The 27,968-nt window shown below is 40.5% G+C and overlaps 1 protein-coding gene across 4 annotated transcripts in view; it reads left to right on the forward strand.

Moving 5' to 3' along the window:
* Nucleotides 1-879: 879 nt before the first annotated feature.
* LOC119646912 (homeobox protein orthopedia) overlaps nucleotides 880-27,968 on the forward strand; it is a 108,257-nt gene continuing 81,168 nt past the window's right edge. Inside the window, exons 1-3 of one of the 4 annotated variants that reach the window (XM_038047585.1) lie at nucleotides 880-1,019; nucleotides 1,080-1,220; nucleotides 4,704-5,047. In XM_038047585.1, the coding sequence (XP_037903513.1) occupies nucleotides 5,014-5,047 (34 nt within the window). In that variant the 5' untranslated portion in view covers nucleotides 880-1,019; nucleotides 1,080-1,220; nucleotides 4,704-5,013. Of the gene's footprint in view, nucleotides 1,253-4,703; nucleotides 5,048-27,968 lie in introns of all 4 variants that reach the window. The other 3 variants (XM_038047583.1, XM_038047584.1, XM_038047586.1) reach the window with 3 other exon arrangements.

Raw genomic sequence — 27,968 nt, forward strand, 5'->3', positions numbered from 1 at the left:
TCTAGTGAATTGTGTAACTACGCTAACATTTGTTAAATACAACGATGTATTGTCTTTACACAAAAGATATCTGACCGAATGATGCGACTATATTTGAGGTCCTAGTCGCCATGTTTTCTCGCACAGCAATGCAATGCTGCTAAATTTGCCCTTCTTATCTGTAACAATGAGGTACCTGCCATAATTACAAGGAGAATCCTCAATAACAATCTCTTGAAACTTTTTTAAATTCTGATATCACTTCAAATTTTCAAAATGAAGCCCAAGTCTGGCAGCACTACCAGATGCGACTCCCCAAAAGGAGCAATTGCTCCTTTCGTAATTCAAAAACTCTCCACACGTGCCTGGAATTAATAGGACTCACCTTCTTCCATTATTTCCAGCCGCAGTTTCCACGGCAAGGGCGCAACTGCGCATGATGGTTGCTGCTTCCACACGGTTCACATTGAATGTACGCCCAGTCTCCCGGACACCACCACTCCACAGCACTTTCCAGCGAGAATGGGTGGAGTTCCGCCCCGCCTTGCAATCTCAGATGCAGTCCACTACTTCTTGAGAATATGCAGTTTCTACAGAGCTTGTAGATTGTATCTAACGGCATTGTATGTAGGAAATGCTGATGATGCAACCCTTAACAAGCTGTCTATCGCGAATCAGCTCGTACCTGAGGAAATGCAGCGCCGCCATAGAAATTTCCGATGACTTTCCCACTTGCACGCCATGGCGATGCAGCCATTGCGGCGATTCTTCGTTTCTGGACCAATCAGCGTCCCGCTGCCGCTCGCTCGCCGCGTACCCGCCTCCTATCCGTCTTGGTGCCTGCCCTGTCGGGACGGAGTCCGACGCTGCTTGGCGAGATGCTTTCAGTCTGCTCAAATTCAAAGATTTGATCGCGGCTGAGACGTGGACGTCGCTGAAGAAGTTCCGGCGCTGCGGTCGACTGAGCCCTGATAAGAGTTTGGTGCTTGTTCTCATCCGAATTGCCCGCGACGTCGTGGCGCTCCGCTTATTAAATCTCGGTAAATTGCATTAAATCAGAGTTAATTGCACGCCAATTATTACCCGCGATTCAATTGCAGCGGCTCGCGCGTCGTTCGTTAAGGCATTTACGATCCGTGCCATAATTAAATTGGAATCAAAGTGTTGTGCTTCCGTGGACAAAGAAAACTGAAGAAGACGTTGGGAGGCTGATCCCCACCGCCGCCACCCCGCTTACCTAGGTCAGGTGGCGTTCATGTATAGGACTTTTTCTGTATACTTGCTCCTCCACTAATAAATTAAATTTGTTCGTTACTTATTCAATTAATGGAACTTAACAAGTGCGACGAGGGCATTCTTGCGAGGAGGAAGGCATGGACGATGGGTTGAAGGTCGCTGCGTTCCTTCGGGCTTGTAGGTGACGACCCTGAACCATCTTCCCCAGAGACGACAATTTAATTAGTTGACTCAAGCAATGTTCCTGACAGTGTTGTTTTCACTTTTCGCCCAGTTTTGTGATTGAGGTGTAAATCGTGTGCAATTGTCAGTGAATCAAATAGTAAATTGTAGTACAACAGATTGATTATTCATATTTGCCGAAATAGAGAAAATCGATGATTCTGTGATGAAAGTCTCAAATAGTGCGGCTTTCTCGACAGCAGAAGGCAATGAATAAATGACGAGAATTTCGTACAGCAGCTGTTCAGCGGTTGGTTACAGATCTCACCATTAGCGTTTGATTCACTCCACTTTTCTCCTGTCGTTGCCTGATTTTCTTGAATAAATTTGGAAAGAGACATTTCACCGTAACATTCTTAGGAATGTTTTCTTGGTTTAACGTAAAACTTCGCTTGCTCAACACTATAAAGTCGCTGATGTTGGCTTCAAATTCACCGGCCGCAGGCTTGCTAAAGGGGGGGGGGGGGATTTCCTCCCGGGTCAGGGGATTTCTTGGGGATAGGAGTAGAGAAACATTAACAAAATCAAATCAGTTCTGCAATTTTGATCCCGGTTTCTCCTCCCTACGGCCCGTTTGTCGTCTTTCCGTTCGACTATCAAAACCACTCATTTCGGTGGAATTTGATCTTTCTTGGCGTTTAACGAGCCTGAGTCTGTGTGCCTATCAACACTAAAATTTCCTTCAATTCATATTCAACGTGAGGAAGTGACAGTTGGTATGAGCCGCCAGAGGCGCCGGGGTTAGATATTCATGGTTTGTTCAAAATTGTCGAAGCTTCCATCATCAGTAAGCCGCTATCATCCAGAAGGTTCCAAACTCCATAATAAGAAAAAAAGAAATACCCTTTTGACATTTGGCAGAATGGAGGCGGTCAGACATTCTAACAAAATATGTGGAGGTTTATAAATGCATTTAAATTTTGGCAACATACGGGAAAACGGCGGTCTTCCGGAAGTTCTCCTATATACACCTCAGAGTGGCACCCATTCCTTCATTTTATGTTAATCCTTTGCCAACATTGTGCTCCCAATTACAGTTTCCTGATCAGTTCTCAAAAATGTCCAAACCAACCACTAGATGAAATTGAATTTCATCGAGGAAAACCAGAGTGACCACAATTGTTCACTTTGAGCTTCATTGTTGTAGATATGCAGCTAAAGCGCTTTCCCCTCTATGCAAGCTTGGTTGATAGCGCTATCTCCTCCAATTTTCGACCCAAGAAGAAGGAAATATTTATTTCGTGTGGGTGACCACTTTTAATATGAAGGATGTTATTGGTCCCTATCGTGATTTTTCTGTCCACATGAAATAGAAGAGAGGGGTGGGGGGATGTTTCTAAAAAGAAATTTGAAATTTGGGAGGTCTGTTATGTCAACTGTTCCCACATCTATATACCATCTGATATACATAATTTTAACGAAGTGACTGGAAATCTACATCTTCAACAACCTCCTTCGTTACATGGGGTTTTAGACCGTACTACGGTCATTTCTTTGAGTTCTTCTCATCAGTGATGGACCAAGAATGACCTACTTAAAGGCATAAAGCCTTCTAAAGAGTATACGCATCTTCCATTTTTCATACTCTTCCTACGAATTTGAAAGAAAGAGTAAATCTTTTCGGTAGCTACAGTATGTATATCCAAAATTTGTGTTCGCGAATTGAGGAAGTTAATGACGGACTGGATCAATTTGGAAGAAACTTTCTTCAATTTTTGTGATCCACGGAGCCGTATTTTGGGTTGAAGCCCATGTTTTCAAAAGGACAACTGAGTGCTTCGTCCAAAGCCCAGGCAACTCATTAGACGTTACTTTACGTCTGCCCTGGAATCAACGTGATCGAAAGTGGTTACAGGTAGTAATCGCCCCTTTATGTATACATAATTTGAAATCAGACCTGACCTACAATATAGGTTTTACCTCCAGACCACTCGAAACAACAAATGCTAATAGTCTGCGGTTTGCAACCTCTTACAAAAATTACAAGTCAACTTTTTGTTGAGGATGCTGGGAGTCTTGAGTCCGCACCCACTTGGTGACGGACCGGACCACTTGGGAAGCAACTTACTTCCTCTTTTGTAGCCCACGGACTCCTCTTTTTTTAGTTAAACATCCAAGTTTGTAAAAAAGCACGAAAAAATTGACTGGCAGTTTCGTCCAGAGCAGAGGCAACTCATCAGGCGCTACCTCACCTCCGGCCTGCTATTCTTCCACTTTGGTATATGAACGTCGCTCATTGACACGTCGATCATAAAGGATACCAGTTGTGGAACGCTACTTCATCCAGCGTTAATGCGTGAACCACTTTCGTAACGCAGTTCTCCATTCTCTGATACCATTGAACCGAGATGTCTAAATCGCTCAGTTCTGGGCAGATCACTGCTGCTGACAGTAATAGTGCCTGTTCCATGGGGATCGGTAGACAAAAATTCTGTTTTGTTCAGATCCAATCTGGGACCGTGTTGCATGAGGTGATTATTCCATTTTTGGATAAGTTGCTCGAGATCATCTTTGCTATCAGACGCTAGGAAAACATCATCTGCATAAAGTAGTATATAGGGCCCTGAAAGTTGGATGTCCCATGTGACAGTATCCATAACAAGAACGAAGAGGAGTAGTGAGAGAGCACTTCCTTGATGAACACCGACAAAAACACGAAGCGCTACATCTTTCATACCTCACTTTTTCGGATCATGGTAGAGCAATTTAACCCAGTATACGAGTTCTTTTGGCAGTAGGTGTTGTCGTAGAGCATACCAGATAAGTTCGTGTGGCACATGGTCAAACGCTTTCTCCAGATACACAAATGCAATGTAAAGAAGGCGATTCCATGAGTAACTGCGCACCGTGTATTGCATCAGTAGTTAGCTTACAAAACCTTAAAAAACAGTTCAAAATAAATTCCGTCCTATAAATCTGTCTGGCACCTTTGAGTATTTTCTTTAATATGATAAGTTATTATTAAAAAATGTATCCTAGTGGATTATTATATGAATGTAGAATTGTGGATACCAACACACGTTTACAAACATTGTATTTAACAAAGAATCAGTCAAACCGAATAAAGTTTTAACGCCAGCCGTTTCGATGAAATGAAGTGAAATGCCTAACCAGCCACTGAGCTGTACGACCGCTTTTCGGCATTTGCCATGAAGATAGCCGAGGAAGGCCTAGTCGTTTGTTATTTCCATTAAAAACAACTAATTTGTACCCAAATTAAAAAAAAAATCAGCATCGTTTAAACAAAAATTGTACTTCATTCACAGGAAGCCGGGGATCCTTGAAAACTTATTTAAATTCATATTCAATTAGTTCAAAGGCACTTAAATCAACGCGACAAAGTGGATAACAAACTCATTTACTCCGATGCCATTTCGAGATGCTTGTTTGGATTCATTATTACAGATAATCAATGCATTTAATAAATAATGTGATATTAATGCAGAACAGACAGTAAAATTAACTTGAACCAGTTGATTGCAAAATTAACATCTAATTTTGCGGAAATAATTAAGTGCGTGTGGCTCCGGAGCTAGCAAACTGTCGACTTTATCACTTCGCAACTTTTCAGCGAATATGCTGAACAATTTGAGCTCATCAGTTTTGGGAGGTAAGTGCGCTTTGCTAACTTAATTACAAATTATATTGATACCACAGTAACTAGGGTTTATATGGAACAAAAATTGAATGTTTATAGCATCTACTGTATCGATTAGGTCTTTCGAATCCGTTAAATTTTTCCCCAAATGCTCGGACTGTGTGGTTCCTACATAATAGTTTACAGCACGTTATAAGCCATCTTTCTGGAAGAGCATTCAACGTGGATTCATATATGTATGGCCATGCGAATATGCGTACATATATTGAGAAATACGTGTAACTTCCCTGGACCCCGGATTTATATAACAGCTGCATTTGATATTTATCGGCTCATCTCAACTAATTTTGTATTGCGAGGATATTTGTGTTGACCGATTTCTCTGTGCATAGAAACCGACAAATCCGTCAAATGCATTCAAAATATTATTGCATGGTTGCGAATATTTTTCGGTTTTTTGGCTAATCTGGAGGACATGGACTCGGTCTTTCTAAATGAACATCTCTGCAGTTCCGGTGCGTGGACTTGTTGGAGTGATGACCGTATGTATTTTTCTTTACTTTTAACGATTTCACATTGGCTTGAGGGTTTTAACGTAGTTCTGAGCTTGTAATTTGTGAGTCACGCCAATGAATACATCTATTTACTTTTCCCGTATTTTGAAGCTCATCATTTCGAAGTATCAAGCCAACAATAATGGAATGAAATCCGTGGGTACACTTCGGAAAGATAATATGTGCGCCATTGATGCTCATTCGATGAATGTGTCGAAAAATTCCACGACTTATGTATGAGCACATCACTATAAGCAACTATAGAACGGTAGCTAAAATCGAACAGTTGTGTTAAAATTAGCACTTGCATGTGCGTGTTAAAGCTGGTTGTTGTATTGTATTCCAAAAACGTTTTCCCTCTGCTGGGAGCCTGCTAATGCTTTTACATTGATTTGAATCAATAATGAGTTTCATCACAATAAGTGATGCACCAATGCACCTTACCTCTCTATGTCTGTTCCACTGTGAATCCTGCATGCTTTGGAGCAAACTTCATAAAAAAATTAAAAGGAACTCACTTCAAATTTAAATGGCCTCAACCGCATCCATTAAAGTTCTATAAATGAAGTTAACTTAAGGTTGAAAACGAAAATTTTGCACTGCCCAATTGGATACTCATGTATTTATGTGAGCAAAAACCTCTTAAAATATGTCCCCTTACGGTTGTAAAACTTGGAAAACAATTTAACTTGGATCAAAATAAAAATAAAACTAGGTAGCTTGCTCCTACTACAATATATTTTAATAGTTATAATAGTAAATACGTATTTCGAAAGCTACTTACTCTCTTCCTCAGTACTTAAGCTACTTACTATAACTATTGGACCAAAATATTCATATTTTTGGCTTTGGGGTCACTAACTACCAAACGACAACAATAGAAAATTCTAAATTTTGCAAACGATAAGGCCAAATTAAAATTCCGATTAAAAACTCAAAGAATCTTTGAATTCGAATGGGAGTATTAGTGCATGGGATTGTTTTTTTTTTTCGTTAATTACGAATTTGACCTTAAAAATATTTTAGTCGGAATGCCAAGTCTTGAGAACCAAATTTTGGCTCACAAGCAAAAGGATAACTAAATTTCCGCAAAAATGTCAGTCAGTCTTCATGGGGCTTGACTACCAAACCGGCAGTTTTTCAAATGAATCTTATGGATTCAATTGATTTAAGAAGCAACGTTCCCGCGGTAGCGATGAATTTTTTGCTGATGACGTATTCTAGGACAAGTTTAAAGAGCCTGGAGTCGAGACCATCTGCCTATGTACATTTTTGAATCTGACTTAGGATTGGGTATCAATGAGGGGTTTTTGGGCATTTGGACTAGTTTGGAAAGTATTCGACTTGTAACAACCTTTGTCGAAACTTTGTACTGTTACAGTGAAGAATTTCGCATTTTTAAGGTATCATGAATATTATGATTTCCACTAATAGACTCCCCGCTTTATTTTCAATAATGGCGAAAATCACTTCTACGGGGCTTCTTCTTTTTCCTTCTTCTTCAGCCTTTCTCCCGTTCACAAGCGGGGTCGGCCCATCGTGATCGGTTTTGCCATTTGGTTCTATCGAATGCCTGATCTGGGTGCAATTTCGAGGCTTCGAAATCACATCCAGCGTATCAAGCAATCGTTGTTTCGGCCTGCCTTTTGGTCGTTTACAATCGACTTCGATGTTCAGACCAACCTTGGCACCTCTCTCGCAATATTTCCACGATCGGTGCAACCCCATAATGATCGTGGATATCCTCATTTCGGATGTGATCAAAAGGTGTCACGTCACCAGTCCAACGCAATACCTATGTCTCCATTACCTCAAGACGCCGTTCATTGTCTTATAGTTGGCAAACACTCAGAACGATAGAGGGCTAATAGCGCTGACCCTAGGTATTTAAACGGCTCAGTTCTGGGCAGATCACTGCCGCTGACACTGATTGCGCCTGTTTCATGGGTATCGGTCGTGAAAAATTCAGTTTTGTTTAGATTCAATCTGAGGTCGTGTTACACGAGGTGATCATTCCATTTGTTGACAAGTTGCTCGAGATCATTTTGGCTATTAGACGCTAGGAAAACATCATCTGCATAAAGCAGTGACACAAAGCCGTTTTGATACACCCGCCATACTTCGAACTTTACTTTTCGGATCGTGGTAGAGCAACTAAATCCAGTGCACGAGTTCTTCTGGCACGAAGTGTTGTCGTAAAGCAGAACCAGATGAGTTCTTGTGGCACACGGTCAATCGCTTTCTCTAGATCCAGAAATACAATGTAATACACAGCGTGTATTGCGTCAGTAGTTCCGTAGTTTTTGACAAATCCGGCTTGATTCACGGTTATTTCTACAATTTTGCGAATACGCTTGTCAAGAATTTGTTCAAAAATCTTCATGGTATGGGAAAGTAACCAGACCGAACGGTAATTTGAAAATTCTGCTGAACTACCTTTCTTTTTCTATGTTGGAACTGTGGTACTTTCTTTCCAGTCAGATGGTGTTCTTTCTTCCTGAATAACCCGATTAAAGAATTCACTGAGCCACAGTGTTGGGTCCCAACTCTTTGCTTTCCAGAGCTCAGGTGCTCTGGCTTTCCCAGATTTCATTCGTTTTATTGACACCTTGACTTCGATTGCGCTAACAGGTGGAACTGGTCCAAATGATCAATACAAATCTCTCTCGCCATTCCCAGTGTCCAGTTTATCGTAAAGACTTTTGTAATCGTCAGTGGGGGTGACAATGACTGCTTTCTTTCCTTCCCGGTCAGCGTTCTTATAAATTTGCCAATTGGCCAGAGTTTTATCGTCGAGAAATTTGTGGTAGAGGCGTTTTTTTTTTCACGGACCTTTACTTCAACATCATCATTTCAATGCCAAGTATTTCGGTTAATATACCGCTTTCCCGCCTTGGTGACTCCGAGTGTTGCAGAGGTCGCTTTGTGGATCGTGCCTTTCATTTGGTTCCACCATTCTTCCACATTCGTAATGGTCGGTAATCGCGTAAGTGAGATCATTTTTTCTTTCTTTTCACGAAATCGCCATCATTCAATGCGCGGCTGGCCAGTGCGTTCCTCACGCTGTTTCATTGGTGGCTTAATTCGCAGGACACCAATCAACGGCCGATGTTGAGGTGCGATGTTCTCATAGAGAACGGCTTTGCAATCAATGACAGTGGTAAAATGTTGGCGTTTTATGGGAATATAGTCGATTTGCGTTTTACTGTTCCCACTATAATCAATATAATCATTACGATCGTTTGATGAACCATGTATTCTTAAGTACAAGGTCATGGATGTCCGCAAAATCGATTATACACTCACCACCCTCATTGCGCGCTCCTAACCTCTTTTCCCCATGGCACCTGTTACCGTCTACCTTTTCACGCACATGACCATTAAGGTCCCCGGCAATGATGATATAGTCGTCAGCAGGCACGTGACAAGTGTTTTCATCGAGAAGTTGCCAGAAGGCATCTTTCTCGGCATCAAGTCGAGCTGTCTGTGGTGCGTGCGCGGTGAAGAAGTGAATAGTGCGATCAGCTGATATAGTGGTGAGCTTCTTCTTCGAATTCTTTAATGGCATCACAGAAACCCTGTGAGATGGCAATGCCAACACCATATTGAGTGTGTGGGTTACCAAAATTTTTACCGCGTTCGCGTTCAATGTCGCAGCTTTTGGCACCAGACCATCGGGTTTCTTGCAGAGTGCACATGTCAATGCGCCTTTTCTGACTCAATCTGATAATCTTGTTTGTAACGACATTGTATGAATTTTCTTGATCGGCCTGTCGCGGGACCTGTCACCAAGATAGATCAGGTAGGATTTAGCATAGTGGAATAACACCAACTATACTCTATTTATCTCTTTCCCTGATCTCAGCATTTTATTTTTGTTTTACTGACGATAGTACAGAGTACGTTGCCTCAAACCCCCCTCCTTTACCTGGGCTTGGGACCAGCATACTATATTAATAGCATAACTATGGTGCAATTTAACAAAACTCTCAAAGACCGATTTTATGAGAAATTGTGCGTTTAAAATTATCAGCATTTTAGATTTCAACCAAATTCAAACAGACTGAAAAGCCCACGCCATATTGTGTGACGTCACAATTCGCGCCAAGAAACTTCAGAGGTCCGGCAACTGCCAGTTACTCATAAAAATATAAAACTGTCAAAATTAATTTCTCGCGTGAAATGCCAAGAGGACGATGAAATATTGTTTCGTGCCTTGCTGCACAAGTAACCCCCACAAAAACCCCGCAGAATGCTTTTTGGCTGTTCCGAAAGGAGATATTCGGAAGAAGTGGGTCGCCATCGTCCGACGGAATCCAGTTTTTTGGAGTCAGGTATAAATTGTGAGGTTCATTTCAATGTGAGTTAACATCTTTCAATCTTTAACTTCAATCTTAATTGATAATATACCATTGCGTTCATATTTTGTGTCACTATTATTCAAGTTAAATCAAGTAACAAGAGAAGAGATACCGCCGAATATTAAAGGTGCCCAAGGTTCAAACCCCGGTCAGTGCAAATTAAGATTTTTTGCGACCCGTGAATCTTTCAGAAGAGTAAATTTTCGGTTCGGGTAAAATGTCGAAATTTGCTATATAACTTGTTTGTCCATTCCCGCATCAATTTCCCACTTTCCTGTTAAAAACCGATTAATTACTTGAAAAGTAATAAGTAACAAACACTAAACCGGATGCCTTCACGTAGGTAAGATTCAAATTGCTCGCTCGATGGTGTCACCGGGTTTTCTTTTCTGCCTTGTGAGCGTTCCGAATTGTTTTTTTAGCGGATATGGTAATTTGGCAGGTGAAACTACTATTTCAGTGAAAAAAACATAAAGTCATTTTTTAACGAGGGATGTCTATTGTTAGGTAGTTATTCTTTTTTCCATATGTTCGATATGATTTGGTGAAGGAAATCGGTCAATAATAGCCCACTCCTTTCCAAAAACTCTGCTACCTGGGTCTTCTCTGGGGATGAACATTATTGAGGATGCCTGCTCTTCGTTTGTATCACATAATATAGATACCAAAGACACTTCTACTGAAGCTGATTTCAAGATTTTACAGGAGGATTTGGATTACTGAAATTCGATGTCCGCTGGGTTCCTCATAACTTTCTCTCATCTTCCTGTCTAAATCTTTCTTCTTCAAGTCTTCTCCAATTTTTTCAATAAGTTTCCCCCTTTTCCGTGTTGATCGCTAGATATTGTTTTTAAGCCTCGCCTTGCATCCCTACATTTGTTAGCACACCAATTTTCCAAGATATATTCTATTTGGTGTCTTACCATTTCTTATCTTAACCTCGTCACTTTGAACTACAATCGTATTTATTCTAGAGTTGATTCGGAACTCGTTATTTCTAAAGAGTTGTACCAGTCATGCATGCTATGAGAGTTTTCAAGTTTTTCAAGTTCTGCCCGCTACCCTCGTCGTAGTTTTGAAGGACAGGCGTAGCTTCGTACGCCGAATGTCCTACGCAGTGCCTCCTCCAGGCTCTCTTTTTCATTCACAAATCCGCGACGATAAAGACAACGTGATCCGAGTTTTCAAGGAGAACATCAGAGTCGAATTTTGAGATGATAATTATTCTCTGCAGGCATTTTCTGCATTCAAGTCTGGGGATCACCTTCTAGGTCCAGTAGCTTATTAGCCGATTCCTCCCCTCATGTGCGTATCAAAGAAAGTGTTCTTGTCAAAGAAGTACGCCACCTTATCCGCCAGAATATCGGTCGGCACCATTCTAACAATGGCACGTTCCTTGTGCATTCTAGACGGTTTAAAAGGTACAACATAATCTTTTGGTAGTTCTTATGTGAATTGCACTTATTTGATACTTTTCATTGAGAAGCTGTCGCGTGTGTTTTCATCACTTCTGATTATGAGCTGCTCAATTTTTAGTCTGGTGTTTGTCAAGGAATTGATGATGATGTATCATTCTACTCTAATGGAGAGTCCCTTTATTGACACTTTACGATAAGGACCGCTTTCGTATTACCCTCCACGGGATCCCTACTTTATAGTACTGATTTTTCGCACGTGTTCAACATCCTCAATAAGTCAGTCATCATTTTAACTTTTCCACCATACGAAAAGTAAAGAATGTTACTATATATATGCTTCTCAATGTTTTTCATCATATATAAGACAATATTTACGTAAAACACATAAAAGCTGCAGCGTGCAGAATGTTAGGGCCTCCTCCTTTCTACTGGCGGAGAAAGTTGTGTGGTTAAACGTTTCTAGTTCAAAATCCCCTTAGACACCCATGCTTTTCTTAGTTTTTCTCAATAGTTTGCATTGGAAAGTTATTAAATTTAAAGTGTGCAGATAATAATAATATGATAAACATTTTTTATTTAGTTTAACAGTAACATAAAATGTAGTAACGCAGTTCACGATTGTCTGATAGCCATATTCCGAGATATTTAAACCGATCAGTTCTGGGCAGGTCACTTCCACTAACAGTGATAGTGTCTGTTTTATGAGGATCGGTAGACAAAAATTCAGTTTTACTGAGATTCAATTTGAGACCGTGTTGCATGAGGCGATCATTCCATTTTTGAACAATCTGCTTGAGATCAGATTTGCTGTGAGACGCTAGAAAAACATAATCTGTGTCAAGCCACTGTATAGGGTGCTAGACGTTAGATGCACCGTGTGGCAGTGTCCATAACAAGAACGAAGAAGAGTGGTGAGAGGTCACTTCCTTGATGACCACTGACAGTTACGTTTCTATGGTTTTACGTGTGCACCTGTCTCCGGAACTTAATCTCACGGTTTTCTTGAGAGACGGATTGATTTTGTGACCACGGTCAGAGCCCTGCTGCGACAAACTACAACGGTGCCAGTCTATACCGGGTGCATGGCTCAGCATTCAACAAGACCTATCTAAATCTATACCGAACTAATGAATACGGTTCTCGTATTAAAACGGAACACCACGTCGAGGCCCGAAGGTCTCTGTTCGCTTGAACGTAACCCATAACCTCCATGAAGCTCTTACTTAGGGGCCAACCGCAATAACCGAGCTGAGGGCACATACAAAGGAATTCTCCTGAAGTATATGAATTCTGGGGCTATTCCGGTTTCCATGGTACTAGTATACCCCTGGTAAGGTTTCGTGACCTATTGCAGTACAGACGGGCCTAATCGTCCCTAATTAGCCGAGCATTCGCCTGCTGCCTCACGGCAGGCAAACCACTATGGAGGTTCTCCTCGGCCACTTGGTTTTGGTTAGGCCGACAAGGTTGCCACCCCGTCTTCCCTCGCCGCCACCTGTGGGCACCAATGAATACGGACAGAGACAAGAAGTGGTTTTGACACACCCGCCACACTTCGCGCTATACTTTTCGGATTCTGGTAGAGTAATTTAAATTTAAGGTGTTGCCGCAGAGTATACCAGATGAGTTATTACGGCACACGGTCAAATGCGTTCTCTAGATCCATAAATACACTGTAAAGAGGGCGATGCTTCTCACGATATTTCTCCATGAGTAACCGCTCAGTGTGGGTTGTTCAGTAATTCCGCAGTTCTTGAAAAAAACCCGCTTGATACTTAGTTATTTACACGGTGTTACGAATGCGGTTTTTAAGATTGCTTTCAAAAATCTTCATGATAAGAAACAGCCAGATCGGACGGTAATTTAAACATTCTGCTCAACTCAGATGATTCCCGGCCCTCCTCAATAACTCGGTTGAAGAACTTATTGAGCCACAGTATTGGGGCTGAGCTCTTTGCTTTGTAGAGCTCAGATGCGTTATGCTGCTTTCTTCGGTTTCATTCATTTTATTCCTTCCTCGTCTTTAGTGACGCTGACAGGCGGAATTGCCCCAAATGTCGAATGTGCTTGTGGAAGTGGAGGATGAACAAATTCTTCGTTGAAATCACCTCGAAATATTCTCGCCATCTATCTGTGGCGACTCGTCGATCGGTAAGGAAATTACCATTCTTGTCATAAACGCGACAGATTGTTCGATATCCTGTGTCTGTTGGTGTCGTTCTTTGATAAATCTATAAATTTCTCTCGACCAGAGTGTCTTATTTATCGTAAGAATCTTTGTAACACAATGCTCGGATAACAGCGATCGCTTTCTTTGCTTCCTCATTGGCATTCTTGTAAATTTGCCAATTAGCCAACGTTTTATCTTCGAGAAACGTATGGTAGAGGCGTTACTTTTCACGGATCTTCATTTTGATATTGTCATTCCAAAGCATGGTGAACCATTGACCCGGTTTGTTAAGCACAAGCACAAGGGTTACATAGGATGCATGGTGGATCGTGGCTTTAACTTAGTTCCACGATTGCTTAAAATTATGAGTTTCGATTATGATTCGACGAAATTATGACTTTCGCTGAATATATAGGTTTCACTTATATGGACTGATGTGCTGTAGATGCATGTCTAAAGGCAAATGTCAAACCATTCATAAAAATGAAAAGTTCATCCATAGAAGAGCCCGAAGGAAACCTGGAGAACAAAAAACAGGAGCAGCAACCACCGTCTGGAAAATACAATAGACATATTTAAAAATAATTATGTAGATTGCAGAAGAGAGCAAAAAACTGTTTCGTACTATGAAGAATTTATATTTTAAAAAGAAGTTAAGTGCGTTATGTAAGTTTAAAATGCAATCCTGTTTTCGAACTAATCTAAACTCTACTGCACCCGTCCTTTGTCTACCAGTTTATCGGTGGAAAAGTAACGTACATACTATGCTATATATGTACACCTTCAAAATACTGTCTACTGTCTACTGTTTTCGAGTAAATCGGGTGTCACAGACAGCAAACAGACCTTGAATTGATTTAATTAAGGGTTTTGTCTGCCATAAAACATCGAAAACGGATCTAGCGTCGGATGACATCATGTTCGATGCAGCTATGGATAAATATTCTGAATGTTTGGTATCTTCCATGCTCGATCCATTACTCCAGATAGCAAGAGTAGAATAACCCTTTAGACTCCTTGATTCTTTCTCCAAAACCAGAGCAATTTCGCCAACTCTACCCGTTAAGGTGTTTGAATTGATGGCAGCAATAACCTCACTTCTAAATAAGAAAGCAGCCCTTATCAGGATTTGACTGCGGCTTTTATAGTGAACACGCTGTACTGAGCTTAAATAAAAGTTGGAAAGGCACGTATTGAATTTGGAACACATATATGTATGCTTTTGTGCACGGAGTAAAGTGGAAATGCGTGAAGATGCGTTACGTCAATTTAAATGCGCACATATATATTATCTTCATGCGATAACAGAGGATGTTTATTTATTTAGGATGAACACAGTGTGTGTGTCGTTAATATGTGTGTACATCTGTGTATCTTGGATTTTAACAAAATATTATGGAATATTTTGTATTCTCAGTTATGTACGAATGGAAAATCGTGCATAGAAAGTTTCTCGCATAAGATTAACAGCACCCAGCTCCGGTATCCCGACTTCTTTATATAAAATATTACGACCCCCGGAAGATCGCCATAGTGGTCATTGCAAAATGAGGAGTCTCTTTTCATCAGTTATTACGTCGCTATTTTGTTTTAAAATAATTTAAAATTAATTTCTCCTTATTCTTTAAGACATATATGAATGTAAGAAGGAAAACTTACAAATATTTATTCGTTTTTCTTCTATAAGTTCTAGAAGATTGCAATTAATTTCATACACACAAGGTAGTAACCCTTAAAGCGAACCTTTTTTAGTCTAATTCAGAAGATGAAATCGATAAGAATTAATTCATACTCTCGATCGTTTTAAACACTTTATATTTATGTTCATTTTAAAGCAAATTTAATGAAGTATTTATTGCATAGGACATCTCCAATAATATTTAAGAGCATTTTCTTCTGGCAGTCCGTCAATATTTGATGGAGGACCAAGCAGGTACGTGCTCATTGCAGGATACCTGACTGCAACTGAAACAATGGCTAACATGTATAGGTGTTCAATTACTGCGAAGTACTATCGCTTGTAAATACGAAAACTCGCACTCATTTCTAAGCCAACCAAATAAAAGTAAAAAATGTCCGCGGATTTTTCGTGTAATTGTCAAATTGACTATTATGAATAAAGCAATCAAGAATCCCTACAACCAAACCCAGAAATATTGTAATTATTGCATGGTAATTTCGAAATAGGGAAATGGACACATCTGAGGAATTTTAAGTATATTCCTTCTATGTCCTGCTGCTGTATGAAAACCACAGCAATTATACCAAGCCAGAATACCGGAAGCTGGTGCTTCGGGTATAAAGATTTTGTGTTCGTCTTATATGAGAAACTTTCTGCGCATATTTTTCCATTCATATATGGCTAAAAATCCAAAATATTCTTCATATTTTTTTCAACCTGCAAGATATGCCAAATTTTATACTACTAGCAGTCATCTTAAGGGGGGTTTACGGCTTAAATTTCTAAAATATGGATATACTATTATTAACTTGAATTGTGCAGATTTCGGAGGTATTTTGAGGCCTACATTTAGTTTAAAGACACCACTATGATTTTTTTCAGATTTTTCGGTTAGATAGGTTCTGAGAACGAGACCTGTTACACTTTTTGGGGGTCATACTTTGAGTCCTCACTCCCCTACGTTCCACTCAATATCAAATATGTTATCAGCCTCAAAAAGAACTAATCGAGGCCTTTCATTTGATATCCCACATGGCTATATTCTATGAACAAGAATTTTGCACTCCCTTTCGCATGTTTGGGAACCCTCCATTAAACTCAACACAAAATGGCCCAACTACCTATATGTAAAGGGATTTACAGACCACATATTTTCACCAAATTTTGTGACCGTTTCCCAATAAATTGGGTGATAACAAACAGACGGACAGACAGACATCGAATCGAATCTAATAAGGTTTGGTTTCACACGAAACCTTAAAAGTGAGAACATATACCACAAAAATCTGATTTATTGGAAAAATATGGATGAACTTATATACTGAGCAATGTAACTGTAACAATTTCGGATAAGTGCGAATTATATAATTAGGATATTTGCACTGAATTTTACGATTGAGTTATAAATTTCATCTTCACTCGGCAATCACCCTCCATACTCCACACCAGCAATTCATGGTCCCAGCAGATAATTAACTTCTGTTCAAATTTGAGTTTATCACTTGCTTTGGAAGAAGACGGTGATTAGTAGTTTATTTGGATCGAAATGGCAGAACAACTGCTAATACTAGTCTTCTTCCTTCCTCCGAAAGTAATCTTGATGTCGGTATTACTTTTTAAGTTGCTGCTTTGCAATTTGATTCACTTCCAACAGTAACAAAGTGAACAGAATGAGGCCCGCATATATTTCGTGGTGCTCGAGGTTCTGGCTGCGATGGAGTAAGGTGTTCTCTCACCGGCCCTCCATCTCGTGGCTAAGCACCAAAGTGTTCGGTACTTGCCGATTTATCGTGTTTTCTCTGTGATTTTTGTTGTTATTTCTTAACATGTTTTTGCCGAAACGCGAAGCAAATGTAACTTTTAAAAATATTTTAACACATACGTGCGATAGTGTTCTCGCTCATTTTTTATGGCCATTTCTTCGTTGTTCGTCGCTTAGTCAAACACTATCAGACGTTTACCTGGGGAACAATTATACTCGTAACTGAATGTAAACTCCGCACAAGGAACCGATCTGTGAGTTGTTGGTAGCACTTGTCGGGTAGGCGAAGTGTGAGGATGTGATCAGTTAGGGCAAGGTATCGATGGTTGCATAGAAATATACATTCTTATCTAGTGGACTAAGACGGACTTGCAACACATATGCTCTGCCCATAACAAAGAAAGCATCGAAGCAGGTAAGATAACATGTATTAGATGGGGGACTCGGAAGCTCACAGTACGACTTGAAGATATCTAGGTATCATATTTTACTCTAATAAACTCCCAGGTCATACCCTAATACTTAATCAAATTGAAATCTTGTAGCAACCCTATTCGCGGATGGCGATTGACAGGTAGACGAAATGAGTGTACAATTAACTGGAATGATGTATGGAACCCTCAGCAGCTCCGGTGTGTCGAGCAAATAGTATAAAAATTAATGTATGGGAGGTCAGTAGTATGCAGCGTCGATGCGCAACAATTGACTCTTTTCCCAAATATTTCGTAATGAGTTGGTCTAGGAAAGCAAACCATGTCGGGGAAGATCAATAGGCACCATTCCTTACGCATAAAGTTGATATTAGTTTTGTAAATGAATGACATTTCAACCGAACTATATTTAACCCAATTCTTCAGTTTGAAGAGTCGATGCAAACCATTCCGCAAATCATTTCTGAGTAAGAGGTCTTTACAAATTTACAAATTTCGACTGGGGTGAAGTACCAGATCTTCAGAAGGTATGAGCAGGAGATAACGCATCCAGCCTGGCCTTATCCTATGCTTCGAACAGCTTCATTCAAAGGTGCTAAGCCTACATTAGAAGGCCAAAATAGCCATTTTTTGTGAATTTTTAAATATGAACACGTAACTTTTTCTTGTCAATTAGAAGTATGTAGAGTAGAAAAAAATATATCTTATATAGGGCGTCAAAGTTGACACCTCATCCCATGGCGGACAATTAATCTTAAGATTGGCAACTGTGAAACAGAACACTCCAACTGGGCTTTTGAGTGTAAAATCCCTCACGTGATAATCCACCATAGCCCAGTCATTGAACTTTCAACCTCCGCTTTCATTCAAGACCGATTGACATGAAATCCCACCCCAAATTTCATGTCAATCGGTCTTGAATGAAAGTGGAGGTAGAGGGGGGATTCCGTAGCCTACACAATGACGAAATCTATGAGCGATACCATGACCGTCCGGTTGTAGATAAAATCCGGCTCAATAGGTTACGGTGGGCGGGTCACTTAATCCGTATGGATGAGGATGATCCCACCCGGAAAGTCTATAAGGGCAATATCTATAGTAGAAAAAGAAGACGAGGCAGACCCTGCCTAAGATGGAGCGATGGCGTAGGTCAGGACGCCAGACAGCTTTTAGGGATATCAAATTGGTGGACCTCGGCGCAAAACTGGGATGTCTGGAGTTCCTTATTAAGGCAGGCCTAGATCGGATACCGGTTGTTGCGCCGTTGATGATGATGGTAGAGGGGGGCATAAGAAATAAAAGTTATATTGCGCCAATGTATGTCGATTTTTTATATTTTTTTTAATAACCACAGAAATTGAATAATTCATGTTCAAACATGAAAAAATGCATGTTTCTCAACGGTTTTTCGCAAATAAGTTCAAAACTGTACATTTCATGTAGAAATGATATAAAGCAAAAAGCAAAGCCCATTAAATAGCAATGGATCTTTTTATTTTTTTTGTAGGTGCAAGATTGACCAAGTTATAGCTCGTCAAACGTAAATTCGTAATCTCCAAAAACAATTAACACTTTCAAGGTCACATAATACAAAACCAGTAATCCTTAGTGGAACTAGATTCTAGAGCTCTTTTAAATTGCCCGAGGAAGTCCTTTCAAATGAGGTATGATAGAAGTAGGTTGGATAAATAATAACGGAGCTATGATCAAAAGAATGCAATTACTTGGATTCTTCATATAAAACTAAATAAAAGTAAGGTTTTATTATATAAATTGAAAGTAGGCCTGTATTTAAGCCTTCGCAATAAATTCTAAAAATTTGGTGGATATGGAGTGCGTAGTTTCTGAAAAGGAGTGTGGCCTGCTCCCAAAAATTTTTCTTTATTTTTACAAAGGCAAACCTTTTTTTTAATATCTCAAAAAATAAAGATGCATTTTTTAAATATTTTTTTTGTATCTTTTTAAGGTATTTAACAAAAAAAAATATTTTTTCCTAGTTAAAAGTAAAAAAAAATTGGGGTAGATCACTCTTTGTTCTGAAACTATACACTCCATATCCACCAAATTTTCAACTATGAATGAGTACCAGAGTCAAATCAGGGTAATAAACTCGGGCGGGCCCAATGCCAACCACATTGCCTCCTACAATGTACTGTAGTGTACCGTTACGGTCTTGACTGAAGTGCTCTAACACAGTTCAAAGCCTCAATCCAATTTCAATTCCAATTTAGATTGTTGCGCCAACAATTATTATTATCATTACATCAGCCAAGTTTCTACCTTTTGTCGAATTTTAATATGGAATTTTGTTGAGCACGAGCTGGTTTGAAATTTCGTGTTGCTAACTAAGTACGGTACGAGTGATATGGGAACTTTAAAATTGGTCGTATAGTGTAGAGTAGAAGTAGTAGTAGAAGATTTGCTTCGTTCTTTCGGACTCCCAGTCACGTCGAACACCGATGAAAACGTCAAGTAAAGTGGGAGAAATGAGGGCTCGGTTACTAGGTTTAGACCAACACCAGAAGTTTAAAGAGCTACGGCAATGCATATCAATTATCAATAAATAAAAAAAATTGGCAAAGTGGAAACGGTGTTTGATTTTATGATTTGCAGTCAGCATTGAACATTAATATGATCCAGTTGTCGCTCGGCAGTGGGAGAGCTTCCTTGTTGATCGCACGGTAATGGTAAATTACCGGTTAATAATGGTAGATAAATGGATTTCAGAATCGAATAGCGCATTACGAATGAACTTGCATGTGGTCGGAAATCTTTCTTCCTGTGAGTTACGTTAACGGTCGACTCCCCATTCACAATGACGAGCAGCCTGAAAAGGGTGGAAGGTACACCGTACGGTATCATATCCTGTAAAGTTTCGTCTCTTGTGGATAAAACGGCTAGTGTATGTACGAACACGGACTGTTCGGCCAAACAGAAGAGAAATCATCTCAGCCATCAATTCTGGCCTTGACGGTCCCTCCTGCAGTTTCTACAAATCTGAATGAATCTTCTTTGAGAAGGCTTTTGACAGCCTGAATAGTAAGCGTATCTGGAGTTGCCATCCCGTCACCGATATAATTTCTTCTTGCTATCGCTGACATGGCTCTGCATTTGAAAAGAAAAGAAAATAGAGTTGATTTGAAGATAAATGCCAACAAAACCATGGTTCTCAGTCTGACGGATCATCGCACTCTCCCTATCTGTATTAATAGGCATAGCATCCAAGCCGTCGATCAATTGGTATATCTAGGAAGTGGTTTGTCTAGAATCTGGAAATGCAGATATCCCACCACCAAGATCAAATTGAGGCTACTGTATATTAATATTCTTGATGTGTCACTATATGGAAGGACCACATGGAAAATCACCCCCTAAATTTTTCTTTTGGGATGCCGAATAAGAATTGTTGGTGTTTCGTAGATCCTTTTATCCTCAGATATTTTTTGGATAATGAAACTTGTTACTGCAACTAATTTACGGAAGTCATTAAACTCCTTAATTACCCTTAAGTTATCCTCGGTTACTGAATGCTTCTCATCGGTGATGTGTCTGGCTGAGGGTATGTATTGGGCTATTTTTCACTTTCGTCAGATTTTCCCCTTGCTGAGCCTCGTCGCTACTATTCTTCTGGTTTGTCCTATACATGCTTTTTCGCAATCGGTGCAGGTTATCCGATAGATTCCGCTTTTCTTGCTGTCATTCTTTGGTTCCTTGATGTTTCCCAATTGTGTCGTTAGTTGATGCGATCCTGCTAGTAGATATCCCTTCGACGTCTCGTTTCCTTTGGAGATTTTTGAACTGTATGAAAAAGTATCGTCACGGTTACTTCTTTCAAATTTTGTCAATTTTTTAAGATTACTTCTTCATTCGTCTTCCTGTGAAACCGTACTTTACGTCAATTTCAATAATATGCCGTCTCTCATTATTCAAGTGTTCTTGATAATGCATACTTGCTACTTATGAGAAGGCAGATTATAAAGGATGAGGGACTGGCCGGGGAATACGGAAGAAGTTGCGGAGTAGAGAGATGTAAACGAAACCAGGGCAAAGGCTTGTACAATGACTCCATTCAAAGGTTGTCCTGTAGGGATTAGAGAAGTCTGCGCCAAACACTTTAGGAACATATATGGCGACAAGCAGTAAATGAAAACATCTAGGGGCCAGTCGCCTTAAAGAGAAAAAGCCACTAAAACGTTTAAATGCAGTAAGGAAAGTTCTGGAAAATTTAAGAGTTCCGGGGAAGTAGGCCTGGAATCTAGGGAACGTACAGATGATTCGAAATGTATTTTCTGTAAGAGAAAGCAGAGTGCTGGCATAGACCACATCGTGACTAGCAATAGATATCCGATATTTGAGAGAGCATATTCTATGTAAAAATGGAATTGATTGACATCAATGCAACGGGCAAACAGTTTACCCATAAAAACGGGGTAATGAGCGGATGGAGTCTGGAGTTGTTTTACCTATGTTGAAGGAAGCCATTATAGTAGGTTTCGTCGATGAGCTGGTCTTGATCATAGCCGCGAAAGACACCGAGAGCATTTAAGTATACAGATAGGAAACTGCCAGTACAGTAAGAGGTTGGCTATAAGGGTTTATGCTAAATCTAGTGGTAGAAAAAATTAAGGCGATCTTAAGCATTATATGGAAGAAAGAACAAGGTAAATTTTCGGATTGGTAATCATATGATCGTGTCCGGATAGCTGAGTGGTTAGAGCACAAGGCTGCCGTAAGGAAGGTCGCGGTTCAAATCTCGCTAGCGGCAGTGGGATCTGTATCGTGATTTGACGTCGGATACCAGTCGACTCAGCTGTGAATGAGTACCTGAGTCAAATCAGGGTAATAATCTCGGGCGAGCGTAATGCTGACCACATTGCTTCCTACAGTGTACTATAGCGTACCGTTACGGTCTTGAATGAAGTGCTCTAACACACTTCAAGGCCCTGATCCAATATGGATTGTTGTGCCAACGATTATTATTATTAATTATATGATCATCTCGGGCTCGGTTAACAAATATCTCGGTGTTAAGATCAATGCGAAGTTAAAATTGAAGCACATATGTAGGTTTGCTTTTGAGAAAGCAAAAAATGATAACACTTCGTCAGCAAAGAAAGAAACAAAGAAGGCACACCACGTTGTTGAGCCGAAGCCCAGTCGTATGTTGAAGCCGGTGTGTAGGACTTTCAAACTTTAATGCATGTGGCACCAGTTCAGTCGTAAGCGTTAGCTGTGGGAACTAATCTCAAAAGGAGAAGCTCAGCATACCGCTTAACTGAGCCGATAATGCCGCTCCTTGAGAACCACATCAATGGAGGCGCCCTATTTACATGAGACCAGAGGTCACAACATTCGCTGCTCTATTTCCCAAAGGAGGAGGATAACTTAATTTGGGAGATGTTTACTTCAATGGGGAACTGGCTAAAAGTGAACTGAGAAGTCCTTAATTAAGGTAATTCAAGACGATCTGTGAATAATGGTTTAGGATCAAACCGTCCCCACGAGGTAAAGAACTTACATATATCTGCCCATTGGAACTAAACTTATAGAAAAATGGTGACTGACGGTTTTGTATAGGGCAGAGACAACCCTGGTACCAGCGCGACTTACAGAGGTTGCTATGTGTTGTTTATTCCCTTAAATGCTATCATCCCTTAAATTCTATCAAAAGTTCGTTCGATTTAAGTTCCGCTTTTCTTGTTGACACATCTTTTATTGACATCTGTGCGTGTTTTGGCTTTTTCGCAATTTTAAAAACGAGCTTGTTTTGAATTTTCGCAAAAGATATGATTTCTATAGCTGAATCGACACCAACATTCGTCAAATGGGCTATTACTGTAGAAGAGATGTTAGCTTGAGTACAGTACGCAATGCCGACATTTGGTGGGTGAATCGTGAGCTATGAATCAGGTGAAACCAAAAAAATCACGTAGTTTTTAATTGAAAAATGCCGATACTCATGGTTTTCATTGTTTAGAACAGCAGGGTTACCATAATTTTTTCCCAAAAATTAGATAGTGAACAAGATGTATCATTTATGCGGCTGTTCATGAAAAACAAGAAGGTTTGTAGTCAAACGAATAATATCATCATTATCCATGAAATTCTTACTAATCACGCAACGGATAGCAACGCACAGCAATCGAATTCATTTGATGTGGCTTCCTTCGATTTCCTTCTATTCAATCGGGTCAGACATGAATAATAGAGTGCTAACAGAAACATTTCACTTGACGCCCCACACGACAATATTCCCCTTACCTTCATAAAACTTTGAAAAGCAGATTTTGTGGGAACAGACTTTCTGCTTTTTGTTCCCCTATGTTTCCTAAGTGGAACTGGAACCAGCCATCCGGCACCACCTTTACGTGGTGGGGGAGCCTGTAGTGGTTTACTACTCTACCAAAGGCGTCTAAAAACACATGAAAACGGAGTATAACTCGGAAAGTGGTAAGCAGTCATAGACTTCGAATCCACTCGCGACTTTGAGAAATCAATGTCGTGGCCAGGGGACGAATTTTGGAGGCCTAACCAGATTCATGTTTCCCCACTCTGCTATGCTCTCCACTTCAGTAGAAAACCTCCACTCAGTGTCTATGGAGCGGTCAGCCAGAAAGGATAGTACAGTTACTCCCTTAATGAGGAGAACTGGAAACCTGACTATGGCCGGCCTATCGGCGATACTGTTGCCTAATTCTTCCAGAAAATAGAAGGGGATGGCTGGATCTGTGGAAAAGATGCTCTCCATTTCAGTGGAAAACCTCCACTCAGTGTCTATGGAGCGGTCAGCCAGAAAGGATAGTACAGTTACTCCCTTAATGAGGAGAATTGGAAACCTGACTATGGCCGGCCTATCAGCGATACTGTTGCATAATTCTTCCAGAAAATAGAAGAGGATGGCTCAGCAGAAGGAAAATTGAGCCACAAAAGAGAGGCGACTACAAGGTTGCCAGTCAGAATCTTCTTTTCGGTTCTTACCAGGGAAAACCAGGTTCCTACCAAGAAATGCTTGATTAATGGCAAGAGGAGAACCGGCATAGTTGCCTCTGCTTACTTAATCAATGATTCTTTGTGTACTCCGCTGGCATTTGGCATGAATTGTGTCTATCCAGCGAGGCTAAAGAAGGGTGTAGAGCACTTAGATTCTTTAATGAATAAAAAAAAAACTACTGAAAGGATCGCAATTATCCTAGTTTGCGGACCGTGGAAATATGTTCGGAATAAGTCGTGAAAATTTCACAAAATTTCGTCGGATAGATTTCGGGCTATGGCGGCAGGCGATTTTCAACATGCAGTTTCCAGAAAAACGCATTTAAAAAGTAGAATGCGATTTTTAGCCATCAAACCTTAACTCACCATTAACCTGCTATACCTAGTTCATAAACCTTAGGTTTTTTTCAAAAAACACATATACAGCCTTGGTTTCAATTCTTGTCCTTTTAGCGTAGTCGTTCGATCATCATTCGGACCGATAAATACGCGTTTTATTACGGCGATCGATATAAATCTGCCGTGTGACTTATTATGTCTATAATTTCCAAACGACTCCGAATATCAAAAAATCACTTTGCCCATATGTTCTACACTATATCTAGAGCAACGAGGCATTATCTGTCTCATACATAAAAAGGGAGATATCCCACAGTACAGCAATTATAGAGGTATCACGTTGCTGAGTATCATCTATAAGATATTCTCCGGTATCTTGCTAGACCGGATAGCCCCATACGCCCAAAACATCATTGGCCCATACCAAAGAGGCTTCACTCCAGGCAAATCAGCAACATATCAGATTTTCTCTCTACGGCAAGCGATGGAATATGAATAACAGTTGCACCATCTATTCATCGACTTTTAAAGCCGCCTATGATATCATAGCCAGGGTAAAACTGTACACGGCCATGGGAGAATTCGGTATCCCGACGAAATTAATAAGACTGACTAGGCTGACCCTGACCAATATGCGAGGCCAGATAAAAGCAGGAAGGATCACTCTCAAGACCTTTCGACATCAACAACAGGTCTACGACAAGGGGATGCCCTAATCATGCGTCCTCTTTAACCTGGCAGGCAGCGATCGGCGCCGAGATCTTGGACTGCACATCAATGAAGGCAAGACAAAATATATGGTGGCAACGTTAGCACTGAAGACGAATCAACCAACAACATCAAACCGCACTGATCAATCAGGAAGAATAAGGATAGGAGAATACAACTTTGAGACCGTTGACAATTTCTCCTATCTAGGGTCGAAAATCACAACCGATAACAACTACGATGATGAAATCCGCGTACGGTTGTTGTCAGCCACCAGAGCCTATTTAAGCTTACAAAAACTGTTCCGCTCGAAACGTCTCACCATAGGGTCAAAGCTCTTATTGTACAAGACTATGATCTTGCCAGTCCTCATGTATTCCTCGGAGACTTGGGTTCTTAGCAAGAAAAATTGCGAACTCTTGGCCGAGTTCGAGAGAGGAATCCTCCGAAGAATTTTTGGCCCCCTACATGAGGATGGACGATTCCGTAGCCTACACAATGACTGAAGTCTATGAGCGATATCATGACCGGTCCTGATAGTGGATAAAATCCGGCTCAATAGGTTACGGTGGGCGGGTCACTTAATCCGTATGGATGAGGATGATCCCACCCGGAAAGTCTATAAGGGCAATATCTGTGTCAGAAAAAGTAGACGAGGACAGACGCTGCCTAAGATGGAGCGATGGCGTAGGACAGGACGCCAGACAGCTTTTAAGGATATCGACTTGGTGGACCTCGGCGCAAAACCGGGATGTCTGGAGTTCTTTATTAAGGCAGGCCTAGACCGGATACCGGTTGTTGCGCCGTTGATGATGATAATGATGATATTTAGGTACAATTGATGCAAAAAAAATCGATTGCGCTAATCCGAGACACGGGATGACCCCCTTACATGAAATACAACCACAATGGTGTTATTTACAAAAAAGAGGAGAAGTGAAATATCTGGCAGTCATATCTGTTATCTTTGAACGAAGAGAAAACTGGGACGAACCAAAAGATTGCGTGCCAGGATATATTGACGTCTTCTACCACTGATGGAGTCTTGAGAAGTGAGTTTTTCCTTTGGAAATATATGCAACGGCCTTTCAGGCTGAAATCTATGCGATGCTAAGAACGGCAACTTGGATGATTGACGAGCGGTTGAAGGGCAGGCAAATCGCAATTTGTAGCAATAGTGAAGCTACATTGAGGGCATTGTGCAGTCCTTCGATTACTTCAAAAATCGCTTCAGAAATTTAGAAACCAACTTGAAAGTCTGCCTCTAGATTCACTACAGTGGAACTAGTCTGATACTCGGTCATTGTGGTGTGGAGGGAAATTAAATCTCGGATGCTATAGCTCAATCGCCCTCAGGCTTGAATCAGAACCAACAATTTGGCCGGCAGTAGTAGTGGCTAATGCTACTATCAACAACTGGGAACAAGCTTCCTATAATGAGAGCCTTAATACTGCTAAACAGGCCAAACCTCTCCCATCAAAACCAAACAATCATAGTAAAAAGATTATCTAGTACAAAAGTTGGATGAACTGCAGGAATATTGTGGGCATTCTGACTGACCATAATTCGCTAGCTGGGCATATATTCAGAATAGGAATTCTCCAAGATTATAGGTGTCCATGTAATGAGGATGCGGGATCCACGGAACATTTTCTATGTGAGTGCCCCGCAGCGGATAGCTTCACATCCTTTAACCGAAGCCCTGCGATACCTAAACGAATCCAGGATATTCCGTTAGACAGTGGGAATCGAGTACAAATGGACCACTTTTATTACTTTAATAAGAAATAGATCTTGATTTTGGCATAGGTTTTGAAAATAAGCGAGGATTCATTCTCAGAAACTATCAAACCAGAACATCTAAACAGTTATTACTTCGATTATCGTTTTTATATGGAGTTTAGGCCTCAAATATATCCCATTCCGATGTTTCCTGAAACAAAGTTATTAGTAGTATATTACCATATTTTGAAAATTTCTTAAATTCCTCTTCCCTTCTCTTTGTTTTATATTACAAAAATATAAATCATAACATCGGTTTCTAAGAATGCAATATTTAAGGTAGCTAAGCACTGAAGAAGGGAATAGGTAGCTCCTGAAATAAGTGCTCATCTGCTAAAATAAAATCTACTTGTAAAAAGGAGAAGCTATGTGTTTAAGCTCCTATCACGCTAATAAGTGGGACTCCTCCAAATGTCGATAGTGATTACGGGAGTGGTGGATGAGCAAATTCTTCCATTGAAATTTGCTCGAAGTTTTCTCGCAATCTGTTCGCCGCCATACCATGGACGTGGCATCCAACACCTAGGGCCTCCAACACACTCCTATGATCGGATGCGAGTGGATCACCATAACTCAATGCCCCCAGATAATGATGAACTGTGCCATGAAGTTGCTCCTTACATCAGCTTCATTGTCCTATAGCAGTATCACCTGACCTTTTGTCCTCTATGATTCCCAATGCTCTTTAGCTTTCAGCGCCACCTCGCGTTGATGAAGACAAAAATGTTGTGTTCAT

Source organism: Hermetia illucens, chromosome 1, assembly GCF_905115235.1.
Source record: "Hermetia illucens chromosome 1, iHerIll2.2.curated.20191125, whole genome shotgun sequence".
NCBI classification, from domain to species: Eukaryota; Metazoa; Arthropoda; class Insecta; order Diptera; family Stratiomyidae; genus Hermetia; species Hermetia illucens.